The sequence below is a fragment of the Enhydra lutris genome, unplaced genomic scaffold (genome assembly GCF_002288905.1).
Source record: "Enhydra lutris kenyoni isolate GAN:26980312 unplaced genomic scaffold, ASM228890v2 scaffoldscaffold18, whole genome shotgun sequence".
NCBI lineage: Eukaryota > Metazoa > Chordata > Mammalia > Carnivora > Mustelidae > Enhydra > Enhydra lutris.
Genome location: NW_019154102.1, coordinates 20,072,841 through 20,092,395, shown reverse-complemented (window position 1 = coordinate 20,092,395; position 19,555 = coordinate 20,072,841). Strand labels below are relative to the sequence as shown.

At 38.2% G+C, this 19,555-nt stretch overlaps 1 protein-coding gene across 2 annotated transcripts in view; it reads left to right on the top strand.

Annotated features, from left to right (window-relative positions):
• LOC111148069 (glutamine--fructose-6-phosphate transaminase 1) overlaps positions 1–19,555 on the top strand; it is a 54,052-nt gene that overhangs the window by 27,120 nt on the left and 7,377 nt on the right. The window contains exons 9-15 of one of the 2 annotated variants that reach the window (XM_022504450.1): positions 67–120; positions 3,227–3,332; positions 5,470–5,633; positions 6,539–6,634; positions 9,276–9,373; positions 14,054–14,174; positions 15,029–15,186. In XM_022504450.1, coding sequence (XP_022360158.1) covers positions 67–120; positions 3,227–3,332; positions 5,470–5,633; positions 6,539–6,634; positions 9,276–9,373; positions 14,054–14,174; positions 15,029–15,186 — 797 coding nt within the window. The remainder of the gene's footprint in view (positions 1–66; positions 121–3,226; positions 3,333–5,469; positions 5,634–6,538; positions 6,635–9,275; positions 9,374–14,053; positions 14,175–15,028; positions 15,187–19,555) is intronic. The other variant, XM_022504449.1, reaches the window with a different exon arrangement.

The following is a 19,555-nucleotide window of genomic DNA, read 5'->3' as shown; positions in this document are numbered from 1 at the left end:
CGTGAAAAGGATTTGCTGTTGTGATTTCTCTGACGAGGAGAATTTTTTTCTGTTGTATATCCTTAGCTAGGACTCAGATTGGATCAAAATTCACACGGTGGGGATCACAGGGAGAAAGAGGTGGGAAATGCGCTCTGCATGGATGGGGAGGAATCTTATCCTCTTTTGTTCATTCTTTACTAATTCTTTGTTCTTGGAGTGAATGAATGTGCTGGGCCTCTAAAAATGTGCTTTTTTTATGGGGAAACATATTTTGACATTTTTCTAATTTGCAGAGTATATTTTGTCTGTCTGCTTTTGGCATTTAGAAAACTGCTTTTAATAATTTGTTTCTTTGAAATTTAGATTTTAAATTGTAAAGTTTTTTTTTTAAATTAAAATAATGTAAGATACAGTGATATAAGTAAGATATTTAGATTGGGAAAGAGCATTGTATGCTAGGCTATTGTAGATTGAATTCAGTGGTAGTTATTTAATTTATTCTAACTTTTTACTAAGTTATATATAAATGATCTTTATTTTATGCATGGCATTTTACTTTTAGATTCACATTCACATCTTGATTGCCTTGTTTGAAATTGGAGTCTTTTTGTTTGTTTGAAGTTTATTTTTCTTTATAGGACTTTCAGCCATACAAATTCTGGATCATTTTATTGATATAATTAGACAGAAAACAAATGGCATGCTCTTTTCATTTACTTATTATTAAAAGCTTTCCAAGTAAAAGATAGGGAGTGGTAAATTCAGAAAATTGAAACCCATATTATTAATGTATAAGTCTTGGTTTCTTGAAAAAAAATTAGCAAAGGACTCTGAACCTTTCATCTTTAGATAGTGGCTGCTTTAGCTCTTTTATCTAAAGTAGAAAGTTAGTTCCTTATGTAACCTTCAGTCATGAAATGTTAGGATTTCTTCTTACTTCCTCCCTGTCCTTCCCTTTTCAGAAGAAAAACTAGTATAACCAGTGAGAGTAGAGAATTTTGGATCCAGGGTTCCAGATTTCTGTTAATAATCCTGCTCTTTTTATACATTACTTTTATGTTACCTTATACATTTTCTTGGGCTGCTCATAGAAAAAAAGAATGGAAAAACATTGGCTAAGGTCTTAAGAAGTTAGAAGAAAAACTTAATATGAGGCATCTTTTTAAGATCATGAATTACATTTTAGTAACCTTTATTTCTGCAGCTCCTTGTAGGTAGATGATGTGTGGCTCAATAAAGTTGAGTTTATTATTTTTTTTTATTTTTTTAAAGATTTTATTTATTTATTTGACAGAGATCACAAGTAGCAGAGAGGCAGGCAGAGAGAGAGAGGAGGAAGCAGGCAGAGAGCCCGACGTGGGGCTCTATCCCAGGACCCTGAGATCATGACCTGAGCTGAAGGCAGAGGCTTTAACCCACTGAGCCACCCAGGTGCCCCACAAAGTTGAGTTTAAAAAGTTTAGCCTCTTATTAAAGAGGCTGTATAAAGGGGGCTTTTAGATTTTTGCTATATTCTCCAGGTGTAACTACTGACAAAATAAGAGGGGATGGTAATGATTATATTCTACTCAAATCAGATGAGAAAATCTATGTACGGCAAAACATTTTGTAGATTGCACGAGTCATGTAGGCATCAGGTGGTAATGTTCTTTTCATTTAAATAAGCAATGACATTAAATCCTTCTAGATATTATAATAAAATATACCTTGTTACTTGAAGAATAAATATCTGGAGAAGATAGTGAAACTTGACAGCCAGTAGGGCATCGAATCACCTAAAACTAGTTGTATTTATTTTGAAAATATTGGTCCTAGGCTATCCTTCTTTATATTTTTTAATTCACTTTTTTTTTAACATCAGGAAAGTTTGCTGTTTTTGATGTGCAGTTTCATGAGTTTTGTCAAGTGCAAATAGTTGTTAACCACCTCAGTCAAAGTGCAGAACGATTCCACGCTCATGAAAATTCCCTCCAGCTGGAGAGTTGTAGCCAGCCCTTGTTCCCTTGTTCCATACTCAGGCCTTGGCAAACACCCATCTGTTTTCTCTTCCTGTAGTGTAATTTTTCCTAGCATGTCATCTTATATGTATTTTTAAAACTGTGATACCTTTTTTGCTTTTGAATTTGGATGGAAAGATTTAAAGAGCTGTTTGGTTTTCATGTCTAAAACACATCATACTGGTACGATTGTGGAGAACTTTGGATGTATATTTCTAAGAATACTTACAAGCAAGTCTTTATAGACATGCATTAGAGGATAGATACAATATGAATTTTTGCAAGTGTATTTATTGTGTCCTCTGGCCATTGTGTCCATAGTTATAAGGTCTGTAAATGTCCTGATCTCAGAAAAAGGTGCTTTTTTTTGGTCTCTGTGTTATATAGTCTTCAAGTAATGGGTTCCTCCCCCCCATATTTGGCTGATTTGTCAAACTTCACTTTGCTTCCCACCTTTGACTTTTGTTGTGAGTGAGCCAAAAGGAAAAAATTCTTCATTTATGACTTGATAAATTAATTAGAGATGCCAGAATTCTAAAGTTCTAGGATTAAAAGGATATTATTGCAGAAGGACCGTATTTTATCCTAACTTAAAAGAAATGTAAGAAAACCCAAAAGAAAGAAGAGTAGGTTTATGGTATTTCCAATCCTTAGCAGTAGGGGCCACATCTAGTATATGATAGAGAGTTCTAAGTATCTTTGTTTTGTTTTGAAATCAGAGTTAGTATAAATTACAACTTGATTTGTTGTGCTGACTTACTGTTAAAATCTAGAGAAGTTTTGTTATAATAAAAACTAATATGCCATCAGTCTTCATTTTATTCATTGCACACCTTTTGATTTTTTAATGTAATTTTTGTAAGTTTAGTTACATAAACTTATATGTATTCTATCAAGTTTTGTGTGAAGTTAAAATTAGGTGATACATACTGTTGATTAAAAAAAAGTTAGTGATATTAGTGAATTATTTGCCTTTTACCTGGAAGAGAAATATTCCGTTTTAAAAATGTGTAATGTAGCACTCTCATCTGCCACGCTCTTTGATAGTTGCTGTTTCACTCTACACCTGTGTCTGTTCTTGTTGGCTTATTGCATGGAAATAAGGTGATCTACCTAGCATCTCAGAGTTGCTGAAATTATTTTGTGTTGCTATGGTTTTTTGTTGATTTTATAGAAAGTTATGTCTGTTTATCCACTGGCCATGGCTTCCTGCATGATTGCTGATTTGTGTTAACTCTGTGCTCTAGGGAAGGACAAAAAGGGAAGCTGCAATCTCTCTCGTGTGGACAGCACAACTTGCCTTTTCCCTGTGGAAGAAAAAGCAGTGGAATATTACTTTGCTTCTGATGCAAGGTGAGCTTCCTTCGTTGGTTCAGAGAACTTCAGTAAAACTTCTCATGTTACTGAAACCAAAAGTCATTTTATGCATATCTAGTCATCCTGTGTGGGAGAATTTTGTCAATTAGGGAAAAATGTAGGTGTCCTTTTAAATGGAGGTGGGGTTCTAAGAATATTTTTCCTCTCAGTTCAAAGCACGTAGGTCAGTTTACCAAGAAAAGAGAACAGTCCTTGAGACTCGTTTCTGCATATTTACTCTGAGCTCTTTTATTATTTTTCCTCTTTTTATTTTTCTTTTCTGGAGCCTTACCCAGGTTTTATAGGGAGGAGAGATTTTAGACTGGAGAACAGAATGGCTTAGTGTCCCAGCAATTACAGTATGCTTGCTAAACCATTATAGTTTTAGTCCAATAAGGACACTTGCCTTTTTTAATTCGGAAGTAGTTTGCCACATAATCACTTTTATAAAAGAAATAGTACTAGACTAAGGCATTTAGAGTGAAAAGTACCGTGGGATGGTTAGATGCATTTAGAAGTAGAATACCAACAGTGGGGAGGATCAAATGGATCGCTCAGGTTGCCAGCAAGCACTTGAGTCATTCATTGTGCCTGAAAGTAAGGGGGTCTGAAGATGAGAAAGAGTCGTAGTTTAAGACTGCTGGGATTGCATCATCTCAGTGGGAAAATAAGTTTTGACTGTTTCCTAACCTTTGCCGGAGTATACTCAGTGCTAGGATGCATCATTGTCATTAAGTGGGTTTGTTACAGAATTGACAGTTATGGCTTTAATAAACTGGAAATTGCAGAAGCTTATCATCCTTTTGTCATTGACTGATAGGTTCATATTGAACACTCTGAGCAAATCCATGTCCTAGGCTTAGGAGACAATTGTGAGTAAAAATAAAAATATACTTGTCTGAGGAGTGCCTGGCTGGCTCAGTCAGTGGAGCCTGTGACTCTTGATCTCAGGGTTGTGAGTTTGAATGTGAGCTTGGGGTTGTGAGTTCGAGTCCCACGTTGGGGGTGGAGATTACGCCAAAAAAATTTTTTTTAAGAAAAAGTTATCTCTGTGTGTGTGTGTGTGTGTGTGTGTGTGTGTGTGTGTATAAACTTATCCTTGAAGAGCTTTTCCTTAATGGAGAAGACAAGTTTTAATCAATCATACAAGTATAGAATTCCAGCTGTGACAAGAATGCCTGTAACAGGGTGACTCACTCTCCTGTGGGTGAATTTCTTTAAGGGAGTGACACTTGAGAGATAAGGAGATGTTAGGAGTTAGTTAGGTGAAGAGATAGAGGAAAGAACATTTCATTTACTGCAGATTGATCAGTCTGTAAGAGCTTGGGATGGGTATGAGTATGGCTGGAATAGAGGAAGTGGGAGATGAGGCTAGAGAAGGAGGTAGGGTCATGGTAAGGTGTTTTTCCAAAGGAAAGCCATCAAGTGGTTTGTTGGGTGAGAGAGAAATCTTGGTTTGAATTACCTTTTGATACTCATTTTGGCCGAGATGGAGAATGGATGGAGGGAGGGAAGGGATGTGGTTGGATAAGTTAGCAGGCTGCTGCCATAGTTCATCCAAGATCTGATGGTAGCTTGAACTGGCTTGTGGTGGTGGACATAGAGAGAGGCTTTGAGAAATATTTAGGAGTACAAAATGGAAGTATTTGAGATAGAATGAGGAGGAAATAGCCATGCTTTCTGATTTGATCGAATCTAATTTGGTTTAGGGTGTTGCACAGAGGTCCTTTTGTTCATTGTCCCTAGTAGGGGACACTGTCCTGTAGGGAATGGCTTGGGTAACCAGAAAGTTATCAAAGATACTGCACAATGATAGGTTTGTATTTTTTGTTTTATATATTTTTTTAAAGATTTATTTATTTGAGAGAGAGAGAGAGAGAGGAGGGACAGAGGGAGGGGGGAGAGAGAATTTCAAGCAGACTCCTCACTGAGCACGGAGCCTAACATGAGGCTTGATCCCATGACCCTGAGATCATGACATGAGCTAAAATCAGGAGTCAGATGCTCAACTGACTGAGCCATCTAGGTGCCCCAAGTTTGTATTTAAACTTGGTCTGTGTGTTCTAATGGTAGTTTTATTTGTAGTAATGATCCTTGATTATTGATTGTAATATCTCCTTGAACATTTTTATAGTGCTGTCATAGAACATACCAATCGTGTCATCTTCCTTGAAGACGATGATGTTGCAGCGGTGGTAGATGGCCGTCTTTCTATCCATCGAATTAAACGGACTGCGGGAGATCATCCTGGACGAGCTGTGCAGACCCTCCAGATGGAACTGCAGCAGATCATGAAGGGTGAAAGTTTTTGTCATGTTGTAGCTTGGTGTTCTTAATGGAAAGGACACATTCTGCTTCCTGTGGTTGTGTAGGATTCTGATGACAGTGCTGATGAAATCTTCCAGACAATTAGTGAGGGGATAATCCCAGGAAAGGGGATGATTCTTTGGAAGAATTACCTGCTGCTCTTAAAGTAGTTATTCTTCAAACTAATTCATGGTTTGTTGTTTCTTACATTCAAAAAGAGGCTGATTGTCTAAATAGTTCTTGATATTTTTAAGATACTTTATGAACATAGCTTTTATTCTGTTCTTTATTCCTCTCCCGAGAGAATATATATGTATAGAATATATAAATAAATGTGGATAGTAGAACTTAACCTCATTAAGGTTGTTTTGAGGATGAAGAGAGCTAATTTATGTAGAGCCTTCAGAACAGTACCTGACACACTTAGGCCTACTATAATGTTTGCTCTTGTGAACTGTTAAGATGATTTTTCTTAAAAATGACTTTTCTTTTCCTTTCTCATGGGGTCACGGTGGGCTAAAAGCTAACATTTATTCCTAACTGCTACATGTTAGGTCTCCTCTACACTAACGCACAATAGTGCTGTGAAATAGTTGCTGTTCTTATTTTATGGATGAGGGAATTTCCCCAGAGCCATTTAGGTGTTCAAGGATAGAACTATCATTTGAAACAAATCTGACTCTAAAACTTAAGTCTGTCCCCCTCCTCTGTTTTGTTCTATCTGCGTGTTTTAGGTGTGAAGTTAATAAAGTGAGTTTTCCTCCTTATGTATTTTTCTTCACATAGGGCAAAATGTCCTATGTGAATATTGTACTCTACTGCCTTCCTGAGATTATGTTACAAAAGGTAGACTTCAGTTGGTACAAATTTTTTAATGATACAATTTGTTACTTTAGGCAACTTCAGTTCATTCATGCAGAAAGAAATTTTTGAGCAGCCCGAGTCCGTTGTGAACACGATGCGAGGAAGAGTCAACTTTGATGACTATACTGGTAATGAACTACGGATGATTATTTTGGAGCCTCCTGTGGGGGTTGGCACTGGCAGGGCCTGAAAACTCCTTGTCCTTTATAGCCTGACAGAAAGCTGTGGCTGCCGGCCACCAACGGCGCCCAGTTGTCTGTCACCCCCCCACCCCCATATGTGAGTCCAGTGACGTGAGGTGCGCCTAGAATTGTCAGATGCCAGAGGCATAGAGCAGGAGGTAGATTAGTGGTTACCAGGGCCAGGGAGAGTGTTTCAGTTTGAGAAGATGAGAAAGTTCTGGTGATGGATGATAGTGATGGTTGCCCAACAGTGTGAACGGGCTTAATGCCGTGGAGCTGTACTGTACACTTAACAATGTTTAATGTTAAACTGATGTACATCTATTTTACTGCAATAAAAAGGGGAGGTAATAACTAATGGTTGTCAGAGGTCGAGGGGATGGGGATGAAGAGTGACGCTAATGACTGTGGGATTTGGGACAGGTGATGAAATGTTCCAAAACCAGGTGGTGCTGATGGTTGTACAGCTCTCAATATACTGAAAACCACTGACTGTGGACTTTAAAAGGGTGAATTTATGGTACGTGACGTATCTTAATAAGGTAGTTATAAAAAATGTAAAAACTGGCTAGAAAGTCACATTTGAAAATTGTCAGTATTAGTATGATTTTCCTGGAGTGGGGCGGGGATGTCCTCCAGTCTGCCATTAAAAACATTTAACCTTTTTTCACTTCAGAAAACCTTTTGGGGCACTTGCTGTGTAGCAGGGACTCTTCTGGGCACTGTAAATTCCAAGAGGAGTGAGACCTGGTCTCTCTCTTGGGAAGCTTGCATGTATCTCCTCAGCCTGGATTTTCTCTCTCAGTTTCTAAGTGAGTGAAGGTGTGAACTTCCCAGAGGCTTTCCAGGTGTTTGCTTAATGCCTTCTGGGATAACATATACCTTCCTGCCTGCCTAGGATGAGCTGAGAGGGCAGCCCTGGTTGTCTTTCTGGAAGTTCTGCCTGGACCCTGTGTCACAGGAACTTGGGCACCTGCAGAGATGAGTTTGAGATTGATGTTTGGGGTCCTAAGTTGTCTCTAACCTCTTTATTGCGAACTCCCATTTTGGAAACACTGCTCATTCATCGGGACCAGTTTAATAAACAGTGTAGCAAACAAACTTTGGGCTAAACTTCTCAGCATTAATTCATTTTTGACAAATAATTGTTAGGGTGTAAAACTCTTCCTGAATCTGTGTGTCATATGTGCAGTGTTAAGTGTCTTCTTTCTTATGCCATGTCCTGGTAATGATTTCCAGAGATGTCCAGAGAATGATTTCTCTGAGTAAATGCTGTCTCTGTGTCTTTTTCTTTTCTGAGCAGCATCAGACTTTCTCAACAGGAGAGATCTGTTGAAGCTGAATTATAAATAGAACATCTTGTGTTCAGAACATCATGTTGAACATAGCAGGGACTATAGGGAAGTTATTTCTGATATAATCTCTTTGAGGTTCTTATAAATCTAGAAAGGGGCAAATATATAATTACTTAAAGGTAAAATACAATAAATGACACTAGAGACATAGTTTAATGTTGAGATGTTTAAAGTTCACTGTTGAATTTGGAGTAGACAATAAATCTGTCTGTGGGCAGGGGCTTTGGGGCCAGGGAAGGCTTCACGAAGCAGGCAGGCATGAGTTTCAAGGATTTGGAAGGTGAAGATGACACAGGAGCACTGCAGTTGGAGAAAACAGAGTTAGCTAAGGGGGGAGATAGTGGAAGACCATGGGCAAGCTATTGGTAGAGTACTGTGTGGTCCAGTTTGCCACATCTACTACCTGAAGAGGAGTAAGGAGCAGTACGTCTGGGAAAGAAGATGGGAGGAGCTGCCAAAGGGGTTCTTGAATGCTCTACTGTCAGGCGGGGGTGTGGGGGGACCTCCTTGTGTAGAAATTACAGAGCTGTTAGGAGGCTTAGGAGCCAAGGTGATCAGAGCTTCACTGGAGTGAACTGGGTGCTAGTCTGAGCAGCGTGCCCTGGAGGGGCGAGAGGCTGAGGTGTGCAGTTGCCATTTAGGATCTTGTCCTGTCTAGACTAAGACGTTGGGGAAGGGAAGGAGAGAAGCAGAGCATCGTTTGCGGGTGTGGGGAGAGGGGCTTGTTGAAGGGGGTTGAGCTGAAAAAACTGGGAGAGTAGCAGTAAAGACCACCTATGGTAGTCTTGGAAGAAAGATCAGGAAAAAGATTTATTTCACAAGGGAAGACAGAGAAACTTTCAGAAGTTCATGATTTTAAAAAGGACTTTTATCAATGTTATATCTTCCTCATAAAAGTTTTTTTTTTTAAGATTTTATTTATTTATTTGACAGAGAGTGAGCACAAGTAGGCAGAGCAGCAGGCAGAGGGAGAGAGGGAGAAGCAGGCTCCCCACTGAGCAGGGAGCCTGATGTGGGGCTCGATCCTAGGACCCTGGGATCATGACCTGAGCCGAAGGCAGACGCTTAGTGACTGAGCCACCCACGCGCCCCTTTAATTTAGTCTTCAAAACCGTATATAATTCTTTAAAATGGTAGTGTTTCCCATATTGGCAGTGGACACTCACGAAAAGGAGTTACCTATTTCCTGTGGTCCTTTCCTCAATAATTATATTCACAAACTTTTATTTCAGTGAATTTGGGCGGTTTGAAAGATCACATTAAGGAGATCCAGAGGTGTCGGCGTTTGATTCTTATTGCCTGTGGGACGAGCTACCATGCTGGTGTAGCAGTAAGTGGCTTCTTGAGATTTTAACTGTTTGAGGTTGGATATCAGAATGTGTCTGTAACACACCATGTAAAATTACGCTTTGTTAAAACACGATGTTACCTTTTCATGTTGTTAAGACAAAAATCAGGAAGGTGGGGGACAGAAATGTTAATAGTAGCTGCTTGGACTTATTTATCAGTGGAAAATATGCTTTAGAAAGACTCTTAGATATATAGGTGGCCCACTTGCTGTGTCTTCATGGAAGGCAAAGAGTGGGAAGATTTTTCTGTAGGAGCAGTCCTTAGGTTTTGCTTCTCATTATTTTCTTGGCTCAGACAGATGGCTGGTAGCATGTGTGAACCTCAACAGGATTTTACTTGGTAGGCGCATTTCTGAAAACGAAGGAAGTCTGCTTCTTGTCAGACTTCATTCTTTATTTTTTAGGAAGCTAAATTAAAACAAATTTTTTTTTTTAGATTATTTATTTATTTATTTCACAGACAGAGATCACAAGTAGGCAGAGAGGCAGGCAGAGAGAGAGAGAGAGGGAAGCAGGCTATCCGCCGAGCAGAGAGCCCGATGCGGGGCTCGATCCCAGGACCCTGGGATCATGACCTGAGCCGAAGGCAGAGGCCTTAACCCACTGAGCCACCCAGGTGCCCCTAAAACAAATTTTAGTTAAATTTTTTCTAGTTTTATTGAGAAATAATTGACATACATCGTCGTATAAGTTTAAGACCTATGGCATGATGGTTCAAGTTAGATATATGGTGAAATCATGGCCACGGTAGGTTCGGTTAACATCGATCTTCTCATAGAGGTACAATAAAAACAAAGGAATAAAGGAAAGAAATTTTCCTGTGTGATGAGAATTCTTAGGATTTACTGTCTTAACTTTCCTATATATCCTACTGCAGTGTTCGCTGTAGTCATCATGTCGTACATTATATCCCTAGTGCTTGTTTATCTTATAACTGGAAGTTTGTACCTTTTACTACCTTCCTCCAGTCCGCTCTCCCCCCACCCCTACCTCTGGTAACCAAAGTCTAATCCCTTTTTCTATGAATTTGTTTTGTATTGTTTTTTAGATTCCATGTATAAGTGAATCATACAGTATTTGTTTTTGTCAGTGATACTTATTTTACTTAGTATAATGCCCTCAAGATCCATCCGTATTTTCACAGATGGTGGGATTTTCTCATTTTTCATGGCTGAATAATATTATTCTCTGTGTGTGTGTGTGTCTGTGTTTGTGTGTGTGTGTGTGTGTGTGTGTGTGTGTGTGTGTGTGTGTATGTGTGTATGTGTGTATGTGTGTATGCACCACGACTTTATCCATTCAGCAATTGATGGACACGTAGGTTGTTTCTGTGTCTTGGCTTTTGTGAATAATGTTGCTGTGGACATGAGGATGCAGATATCTTTTCAAGTTAGTGTTCTCTTTAGCTTTGAATATATTCCCAGAAATGGAATTGCCAGATCATATGGTAGTTCTATTTTTAATTTTTTGAGGATCTACTGTAATATTTTTCATGACGGCTGCACCAATTGACATTCCCACCAACAGTGCACAAAGGTTCCCTTTTCTCCACATCTACACCAGCATTTGTTTTCTCTTGTCTTTTTAATGATGGTTGTGCTAACATACATGAGATACCGCATCGTGGTTTTAATTTGCATTTCCCTAATGACTAGTAATGTTGAGCATTTTTTCATGTACCTGTTGGCCATTTTTGTATTTTCTTTCTTTCTTTTTTTTTTTTTTTTAAGACTTTTATTTATTTAACACAGAGATAACCAGTAGGCAGAGAGGCAGGCAGAGAGAGAATAGGAAGCAGTCTCCCTGCTGAGCAGAGAGCCTGATGCGGGACTCGTCCCAGGACCCTGAGACCGTGACCTGAGCTGAAGGCAGAGGCTTACCCTCTGAGCCACTCAGGCACCCCTGTATATTTTCTTTGGGGAAATGTATATGCAGGTCATTTGCCCAATTTTTTTTTTTAAAGATTTTATTTATTTATTTGACAGATGGAGATCACAAGTAGTCAGAGAGGCAGGCAGAGAGAGAGGAAGGGAAGCAGGCTCCCTGCTAAGCAGAGAGCCCAATGCGGGGCTCGATCCCAGGACCCTGGGATCATGACCTGAGCCGAAAGCAGAGGCATTAATCCACTGAGCCACCCAGGTGCCCCCATTTGCCCATTTTTAAATTGGGTTATTTTCTTTTTTTTCACTTGAGTTCTCTATATGTCTCGGATATTAGTCCCTTGCTAGATATTTGGTTTGCAAATATTTTTTTCCCGTTCTGTAGTGTGACTTTTCACTTTGTTGATAGTTTTCTTTGCTGTGATTTGATGTAATCCCACTTTTTTATTTTTTATTTTATTGCTTGTGCTTTAGGTGTCAGCCAAGAAATCATCACCAAGACCCATGTCAAGGAACTTTGTTCCTGTGTTTTTTTCTAGGAAGTCCTTGGTTTCAGGCCTTTCATTTAAGTGTTTAATCTATTTCAGATTAATTTTTGGGAAGCTGAAATTCTGTATCAAATTGCTGCACTGGTTGTCAGTGCCAAAGCATAGGAGTGTAATAGTCTTAGTCCAATAAATGAGAGATCCAGATGTAGTTTTCTTATAACTACACCATTTACAATGCTGTTGATGTCAACTTCTGTAAGTACAGAAGACCCTTACACATTGAGTTTCTACTTTGAGAGTTTATGACATACAGATTTGGGGGCAAAAATATCTATGATCTGTACCTGTGGGAGCCAGTCATATAAGTAGTGATGGAAATCGGGTAGTTGTCCAGCCCTTGCATCTCAGTCCTCTCTCAGTCCACTCCTCAGATCACCTGGTCTAAAAAGGAAAGTCTAGAAGTCAGTATTGAAGGGAAGAGTTCTAGAAAGTGGTTGTTTCAAACGTGGGGGGGAAAAGAGAATGACTTGAAGACCTGAGTGTGAATGAGAGGATTGGCCAGCTCCCTGGTGGCTTTAGATCTGTTGTTACTGAGAGACCCCTCTATTCAGAAATAAAAAATTTGATTAAATGTTTCATCTAATGCTAAACCTGAATTTTAGGGCAGAAAATAGATGCTGTGTTAGAATTCTCTAATTAGGAAATTTGAGAAAATGTTAAGGTTTGTTTTGTTTTGTGTTTTGGTAGATGCTGAGACTACTTTAGTTAACAAATGTGAGAAGTCCCTTTGGGGTTTATCATACAAAATAGTGTTGTTAATTCTATCTAGTTTTTGTTTTTTTATGGTTTTTTTTTGGTGGAGTCCAAAGTGAATGACACATATGCATAAATGCTTTTTTAGTGTATAATATGTATCCTGAACAATAACAATCAACTGAACTCATTCTAAGTAAGTTTGCTTTTCAAAGTGTTACTTGTCTCTGGGTTTTTATAGTGACGTAGAATAGAATTTATGACAGTATATTAGTCTCTTCCAGTGCAAATATGTCATGCTGTGTATTTATAAAGAGTTACTTCCACTGAAAGAAAAAGACATTTATTAGCACAGATAAACCTTGAGATTACTTTAGCAAGGGATGTTTTAAAATATCTGTTAAGTTGCTAAATTTGTATCTTTCTCTCTTTATTTTGAAGAATATAATTCCAGTGGAACATTTATATCGTAAATGAGGGAGTAAAGTTTGATTTTTGTTTGTTTGAGGGAAAATGTCCAGCATTTTAGGGTCAGTAACTTAGTTACATATAATTAATAAGTAAAATACAGCACTGGAAAAGATTTGTTAAAAAATAAGATTTTATCTTTGAAGACTTTCTGTAAGTGGTGTTATAACATTGTTCCAAAGTGCCAAACCAGGATTACAGAATAAAACCATTTAGTTTACTTTTGTGGACAGAAAAGTTAAAGGGATATGAAGTAAAGAAAACTATACCGTTCTTCACTCCCATGAAGGAGAAATGCAGTGGTAGGCCAAGAGGGTGGGGCCCTTTGCCTAGAGCAGCAGGTAGTCTCCACAACTCAATGTGTGCACCTACCTGTAGGGCCTTAAATTTTTGCTGCCTCAAAGTTTACATTTTTCTATTGCCTTGGAAGCTTTCCGATGTTTAGAGTAAAAGGAATTGGATTAGAATGGAAATTAGTAAAAGAAATGCTAAGATGCTGTTGGCTTAAAAGCATACTACCCCCTACTTCCCTCTCCATACTACAGTTTGGAAATTGTGAGCTTGAGCTTTCTTAAACAGGAGTTCCAAAGTGTATTGACTTTTTTTTGGGAACGTTACGACTTTATGAATACATGGTATTTTGAAGTGCTTAATTTTTCACAGGGGGTTTATGTGTCTTTGGTTCTCGCTGAAATCTCTCAGTGACTTGGTGTTACATGAATTGCCATTTCAAGGTTAGGAATTGGGAAGTTAGAGATGATAGACAAGCTAACTCAACAGTGCTTTTTCTACTTCTCAAAACATTGTATTTGTGTGGGTGTATTTGCTTTTACGAATACATGCATTGATAACTAAAGAGTCTTGTACTAAGATGTTAACAGCACTTATATCCTGGCTGGGGGGATTTTGATTATTTTTTATGCTTTAATCAGTATTGTTTGTATTTTCTAATAATGCATGTCTATCATTTTTATAGTCAAAAAAGTGAAAAGTGTACATTGACTCCAAGGAAGTTCAGTGAGAAAGAGTATTTGAAGTAAGCTTAGACAACCGAATCGTCTTTTCTCTGCAGACACGTCAAGTTCTTGAAGAGCTGACTGAGTTGCCTGTCATGGTGGAGCTTGCCAGTGATTTCCTGGATAGAAACACTCCGGTTTTTCGAGATGATGTTTGCTTTTTCATTAGTCAGTCAGGTATGCTAATTTTAAAGACTTGAAGGAAAGGAAAGTCATTCATTCTAATAATTATAGCATATCTTGGCAAAAGCTGATATTAAAAGATAAACCGGTATTGTAGATGACCTGACAAATACAGAAATATATTGATATTATGTAATTCTCTATGAGTTAGTAAAATTAACACATTTTACACTCAAGGAGCTGAATTTTCAAAGATCAGAAAAGGCGATCATAATAAGTAGGAACTTACTATTTAAAGTTTTACAAATTTATTATTTTAATTATTTATTTATTTAAAGATTTTATTTACTTTTATTTATTTGGCAGAGAGACACAGTGAGAAAGAGAATATAAGCAGGGGAAGTGGGAGAGGGAGAAGCTGGCTTCCCTCCAAGCAGGGAGCCCGATGTGGGGCTTGATCCCGGGACCCTGGGATCATGACCTGAGCTGAAGGCAGATGCTTAACGACTGAGCCACCCAGGCACCCCACAAATTCATTATTTTAAAGTGCATGTTTTTTTTAATATATATATATTTAAAGATTGTTTTAGTGAGTGAGTGTGTGTGCAAGCTGGGGTGGGGGTGGGGTGGGATGGGGTGGGGAGAGAGAATCTCAGGCAGACTCCCTGCTGAGCATAGAGTGGAGCCTGATGAGGGGCTCGATCTCAGGACCGTGAGATCACAACCTGAGCTGAAATCAAGAGTCAGACGCTCAACTGATGGAGCCACCCAGGCACCCCTGGTGCATGTTTTAAAAAATTTTACTTAAATGATACTGTTGAAAGTGTAGTCATTTTTTTGTTTTTGCATCTAAGAAACAGTGTCTGCTGACTGCTCTGTGTGTTACTTTTGTCTTCCTTCTTACATAGGTGAGACAGCAGACACCCTGATGGGTCTTCGGTATTGTAAGGAGAGAGGAGCTTTAACTGTGGGGATCACAAACACCGTGGGCAGTTCCATATCAAGGGAGACAGACTGTGGCGTTCACATTAATGCTGGGCCGGAGATTGGTGTGGCCAGCACGAAGGTAAGTTCCTGTCTTAGTTCTCTGGATTTTGTCATCATAGTGGGGGGGAACACACTAATCCATACCTTATAGTTCATTTGTTAGCACTTACAGAGCTCATATAGTTTACTAATCATAACAGTCCATAATAGTTAAAATACTCCTGAGGCTAAAAGGGACAAGCGTATATAAGTGTCATGCTGGCTGTTTCCATTCATTGCTTATGTTCGTCCTGTCAGTGCAGCAGGGTACATGGTAAGTCTGATGTCCTCTTCTTTTAGTAGTAGGGAACTAGAAAAATAACAGATTAGGAACATCCAGCTTAATTCTAATAATTTTTGACAATTTACATACTCATAGCTTCTAATAAATAGCCAAAATACACATATTACTGTGGAAGTTTGTAAGGAGGTATACACTTTTTGGTATAAAATTTGCCAGTTTGGGGGCGTCTGGGTGGCTCAGTGGGTTGAGCCTCTGCCTTCAGCTCAGGTTATGATCTCACGGTCCTGGGATCAAGCCCCGCATTGGCTCTCTGCTCAGCAGGGACCCTGCTTCCCCCTCCTCTGTGTCTGCCTCTCTGCCCACTTGTGATCACTGTCAAATAAATAAATCTTTTAAAAATTTTGATAATTTAAAACAATTAAAATGAGTATTATATGACAATATCTGTTTCTATTTGGATACTATATCTGTGGAGACTTAGGACTTAAAACACCTTTTTTTTTTAAGGCCTATTGAGACTACTTTGCTCTTTGAAATTGGAGTATACATAAATTTAGTATTAGTAATAAAAATAGGAATCTTAAAATACAAAAGATGTTCTCTCTCCACAATTGTATTACTCTTTATGATTTCAACATTTCTGTTTTTCTGCTTAAGCATAATATTTCCTACTGATTGTCTAATAAGATGCTTAGGTATTGGTGAATTTGATTCTAATTAAGGGAGTGTGGAAGATGATGTTAAGACGTACAGAACCACATTTGAATTTTTTCCTCTTAAAGAACCTCAGATTTTTTTTTTTTTTTTTTTTTTTTTTTGGAAAATTTGTGATTCTTATGTAAAAACCCTGAGTGAGGTTTTTTTGTTTCATGGTTACTTTGATGTTGCTAACACTATAATTTACAGAAAGCTGAAACCTGAATTTTCTCCATGTGGTAATTAAAACATGGAAGATGTTTGTGCTTGGGTTTCCATTCTGTGCCTGAATAAATATCCAGCTGCCCTCAGGAGCAGCTTATGGATTTTTGGAACAGTATCCAGACAGACAGCTTTGATCAGGGATTGGAATTCCAAGGCTCCTTTATTCACAACACATGGTGAAACAAGGGCTTCACCGTGGTATATGTGAGATACGGGGTCATAGCACTGAATGGGTGCTCTTGACTTAACTTTTCAAAAAAATCTTTCTTGAACTGTGAGCTGCCTGGGGAAGTTCAGTTTTTTTAATTTCTAATTCTCTTGTTCACAAAAACTTCAATTTTCTCAACATTTTATTTTTATTTATTTTTAATATTTGACTTATTTGAGAGAGCACAAGTGGGGGCGGGGGGAGCAGAGGGAGAGGTAGAAGCAGGCTCCCCACAGAGTAGGGAGTGTGAATGAGGGCTTGATCCCAGGACCCTGAGCCGAAGGCAGACACTTAACTAACTGAGCCACCCAGGTGCCCTTTCTTAACATTTTATTATCATCATTTTCAAACACACAGTGAAGTTAAAGGAATTTTATATTAACACCCATATGCCCATCACCTAGATTCTATCATTAACATTTGTTTCAGCTCTATTGAGGTATACGTTTCACCACCATAACATTCACCAATTTTTGATATATAGTTTTAGTAAATTTGGCTGTGTAACTGTCACCACAGTCCTGTTTTAGAAGACTAATTCACTTAAAAAATGTTCCTTTGTGCTCTTTTACAGTCAGCCCCCCCCCCCCCCCCGCCTCTCAGCCTCAGCTTGAGGCAGCTACAGTTGCTTTCTCTTGCTGTACTATGTCATCTTCCAGAAATTTCTTATAAATGGGATTGTATAACACATGTCTTTTGTGTCTGGCTCCTTCTCTTTAACAACATAGTGAAAAAGGGTTTCACCGTTGATGTTTTTGAGACTTTTTTATGTTGTTATTTCTAGCAGTAGTTCTCTTTTTTGCAGGTCTTTTTTTTTTTTTTTTTAAATCTTTTTATTTTGAAGTATCTCTAAGGTTTATAGGAAGTTGCAAAGATAGTAGAGAAGTCCATGTACTTCTCACTCAGTTTCCCCCAATGGTTATACCTTGTATAAGAAAAAAAGCATCTTTTCATAGTATATATTTTAATTAATGTCTTTAAAAAAATGGTTCCCTTAAAAATTTTAGTAAGTATGTAGTCTTACTTTAATTTTTCTTGGACTTTAAAGTAATTTTGTTTTTTCAGCTGCCTTAGACATTCTGGGCTTGGAGTTACAAAAGTTTTGCAGTGTTTAGTCGTAGAGCATTTCTGAATGGTAAATAGAAGTTTTTATGTTAGTAGGTGATAAAAGAAGTTCATCATTGGTCCTCATCCCTGGCCCTGTGATGGACCTAGCCCAAGAATTCTATAATCTTGATTATACATCTCCAACATTGCCTGAAAAACTGTCAGGGTTAAAGAGAGAGAGATTACCGAGTTTCTCATAATATCAGACTGTAGACAATTTGATATTTCTGTAGGAATTGATGGGCGTAAATGTGCAGATTTAACAGTTTTTTAATGTTAGTGCAGGTGTTTAAAATTTAACCACAGTACTGACTTTTGTTGATTTTTAAAAATAAACTGATACAGCTTTTGGCCAAATACAAAGTAAAACCAAGTTTAAAAGTTCAGAGTCAACTTTTTCCTGGTAAATTCTTTCAAACCTCAGTAAATTCTAAATGTGAGGTGTAACTTACTTTTCTCATAAGTGGTTTTCTGGTATCTGTTGGTGAAATGAAAAATATGAAATTGGAAATTAAGCTTTAATGGGAATGCAATGGAAAAATGTGTGCGTTAAAGCTATTCTGTTCATATTTATACCTAAGAACCAGGGTTGAGATGTCTTAAGTCCAAATAAGGAAACATTACTCTGTAGAATAACAGTTTTAGTCATGGGCTGGAGGAACTGGAACTCATCTGATTGGTTTGAGCTGGAAACAGTTTAGGTATGCCAGGGGTCCCAGATAGTGGGTCTCTCCCCGATCCTGATCATATGTTTTGTGATTAATTAGTTTATTGAAAAGTAAGCGTTAGTAGGAAAAGGTAGACCAGAAGGGCCTGGAATTTAGAATACAGATGTGCCCATTAGCCTGAAGGCAAGGGACTGCAAATCCATGCCGGTGCTGTGGGGAAGCCTGCTGGTGGACCCCATCGTAGCACAGGGACAGGTGGCTGTGGAGGAATGTATGAGCAGCTGGCCGCTGGGAGGCTCAGCAAGAAGTAGGGAGTCTCATTTAACTATCAGGAGCTTTAGCAGATTGTGATTTTATTATACAGGAGGCTCATTATCCACATTATGACAGGAAGATAGTCATTGATGAAGTGATCCGTTATCCTGAGAAGAGTCGTAGAAATTCAGCCTATAATCTACAAGAAAACTCAGAATAAAATTCTTAATGTTAAAATTATACATAATACTCTAGCTGGCTACACCACAACAGTCCTAGTGATTTAAGAATAAAAATATAAATAAGAAACTCAAATGCCTAAAACATAAAATTTAGTTTCTTTAAATGACCAATGAATTAAAAAGATACCAGAACTACTATTAAAAAGTCTTAGTACAGAGGTGCCTTGGTGGCTCTGTCAGTTAAGCACTGACTCTTTTTTTTTTTTTTTAGATTATTTATTTATTTATTTATTTCACAGAGAGAAACACAGTGAGAGAGGGAATATAAGCAGGAGGAGTGGGAGAGGGAGCCCAACTCGGGGCTCGAAAAGGGACAATGAAAACAATAGAATGAAGAAAATTTAATCATACTTAACTGATGTTAGGATGGAAGGATTAGGCTTAAAAGTACTACTCAGGGGCGCCTGGGTGGCTCAGTGGGTTAAAGCCTCTGCCTTCGGCTCAGGTCATGATCCCAGGGTCCTGCGGAGCAGAGAGCCTGCTTTCTCCTCTCTCTCTCTCTGCCTGCCTCTCTGCCTACTTGTGATCTCTGTCAAATAAATAAATAAAATCTTAAAAAAAAAGTACTACTCAAAGTTAAAAAAATAAAACTTGCTAAGTTAATAAAGACCATTATAAAAGGGTTAATCCAAACTGGGAAAAAGTATTTGAAACATAACAGTGAAGACATTCTTAGCACCAACAAAAAATAAACAAAACCCCCCAAAACTCCCAGGTCCAGAAATAAGTAAAGAACATATAGTTAATTCTTTTTTTTTTTTTTT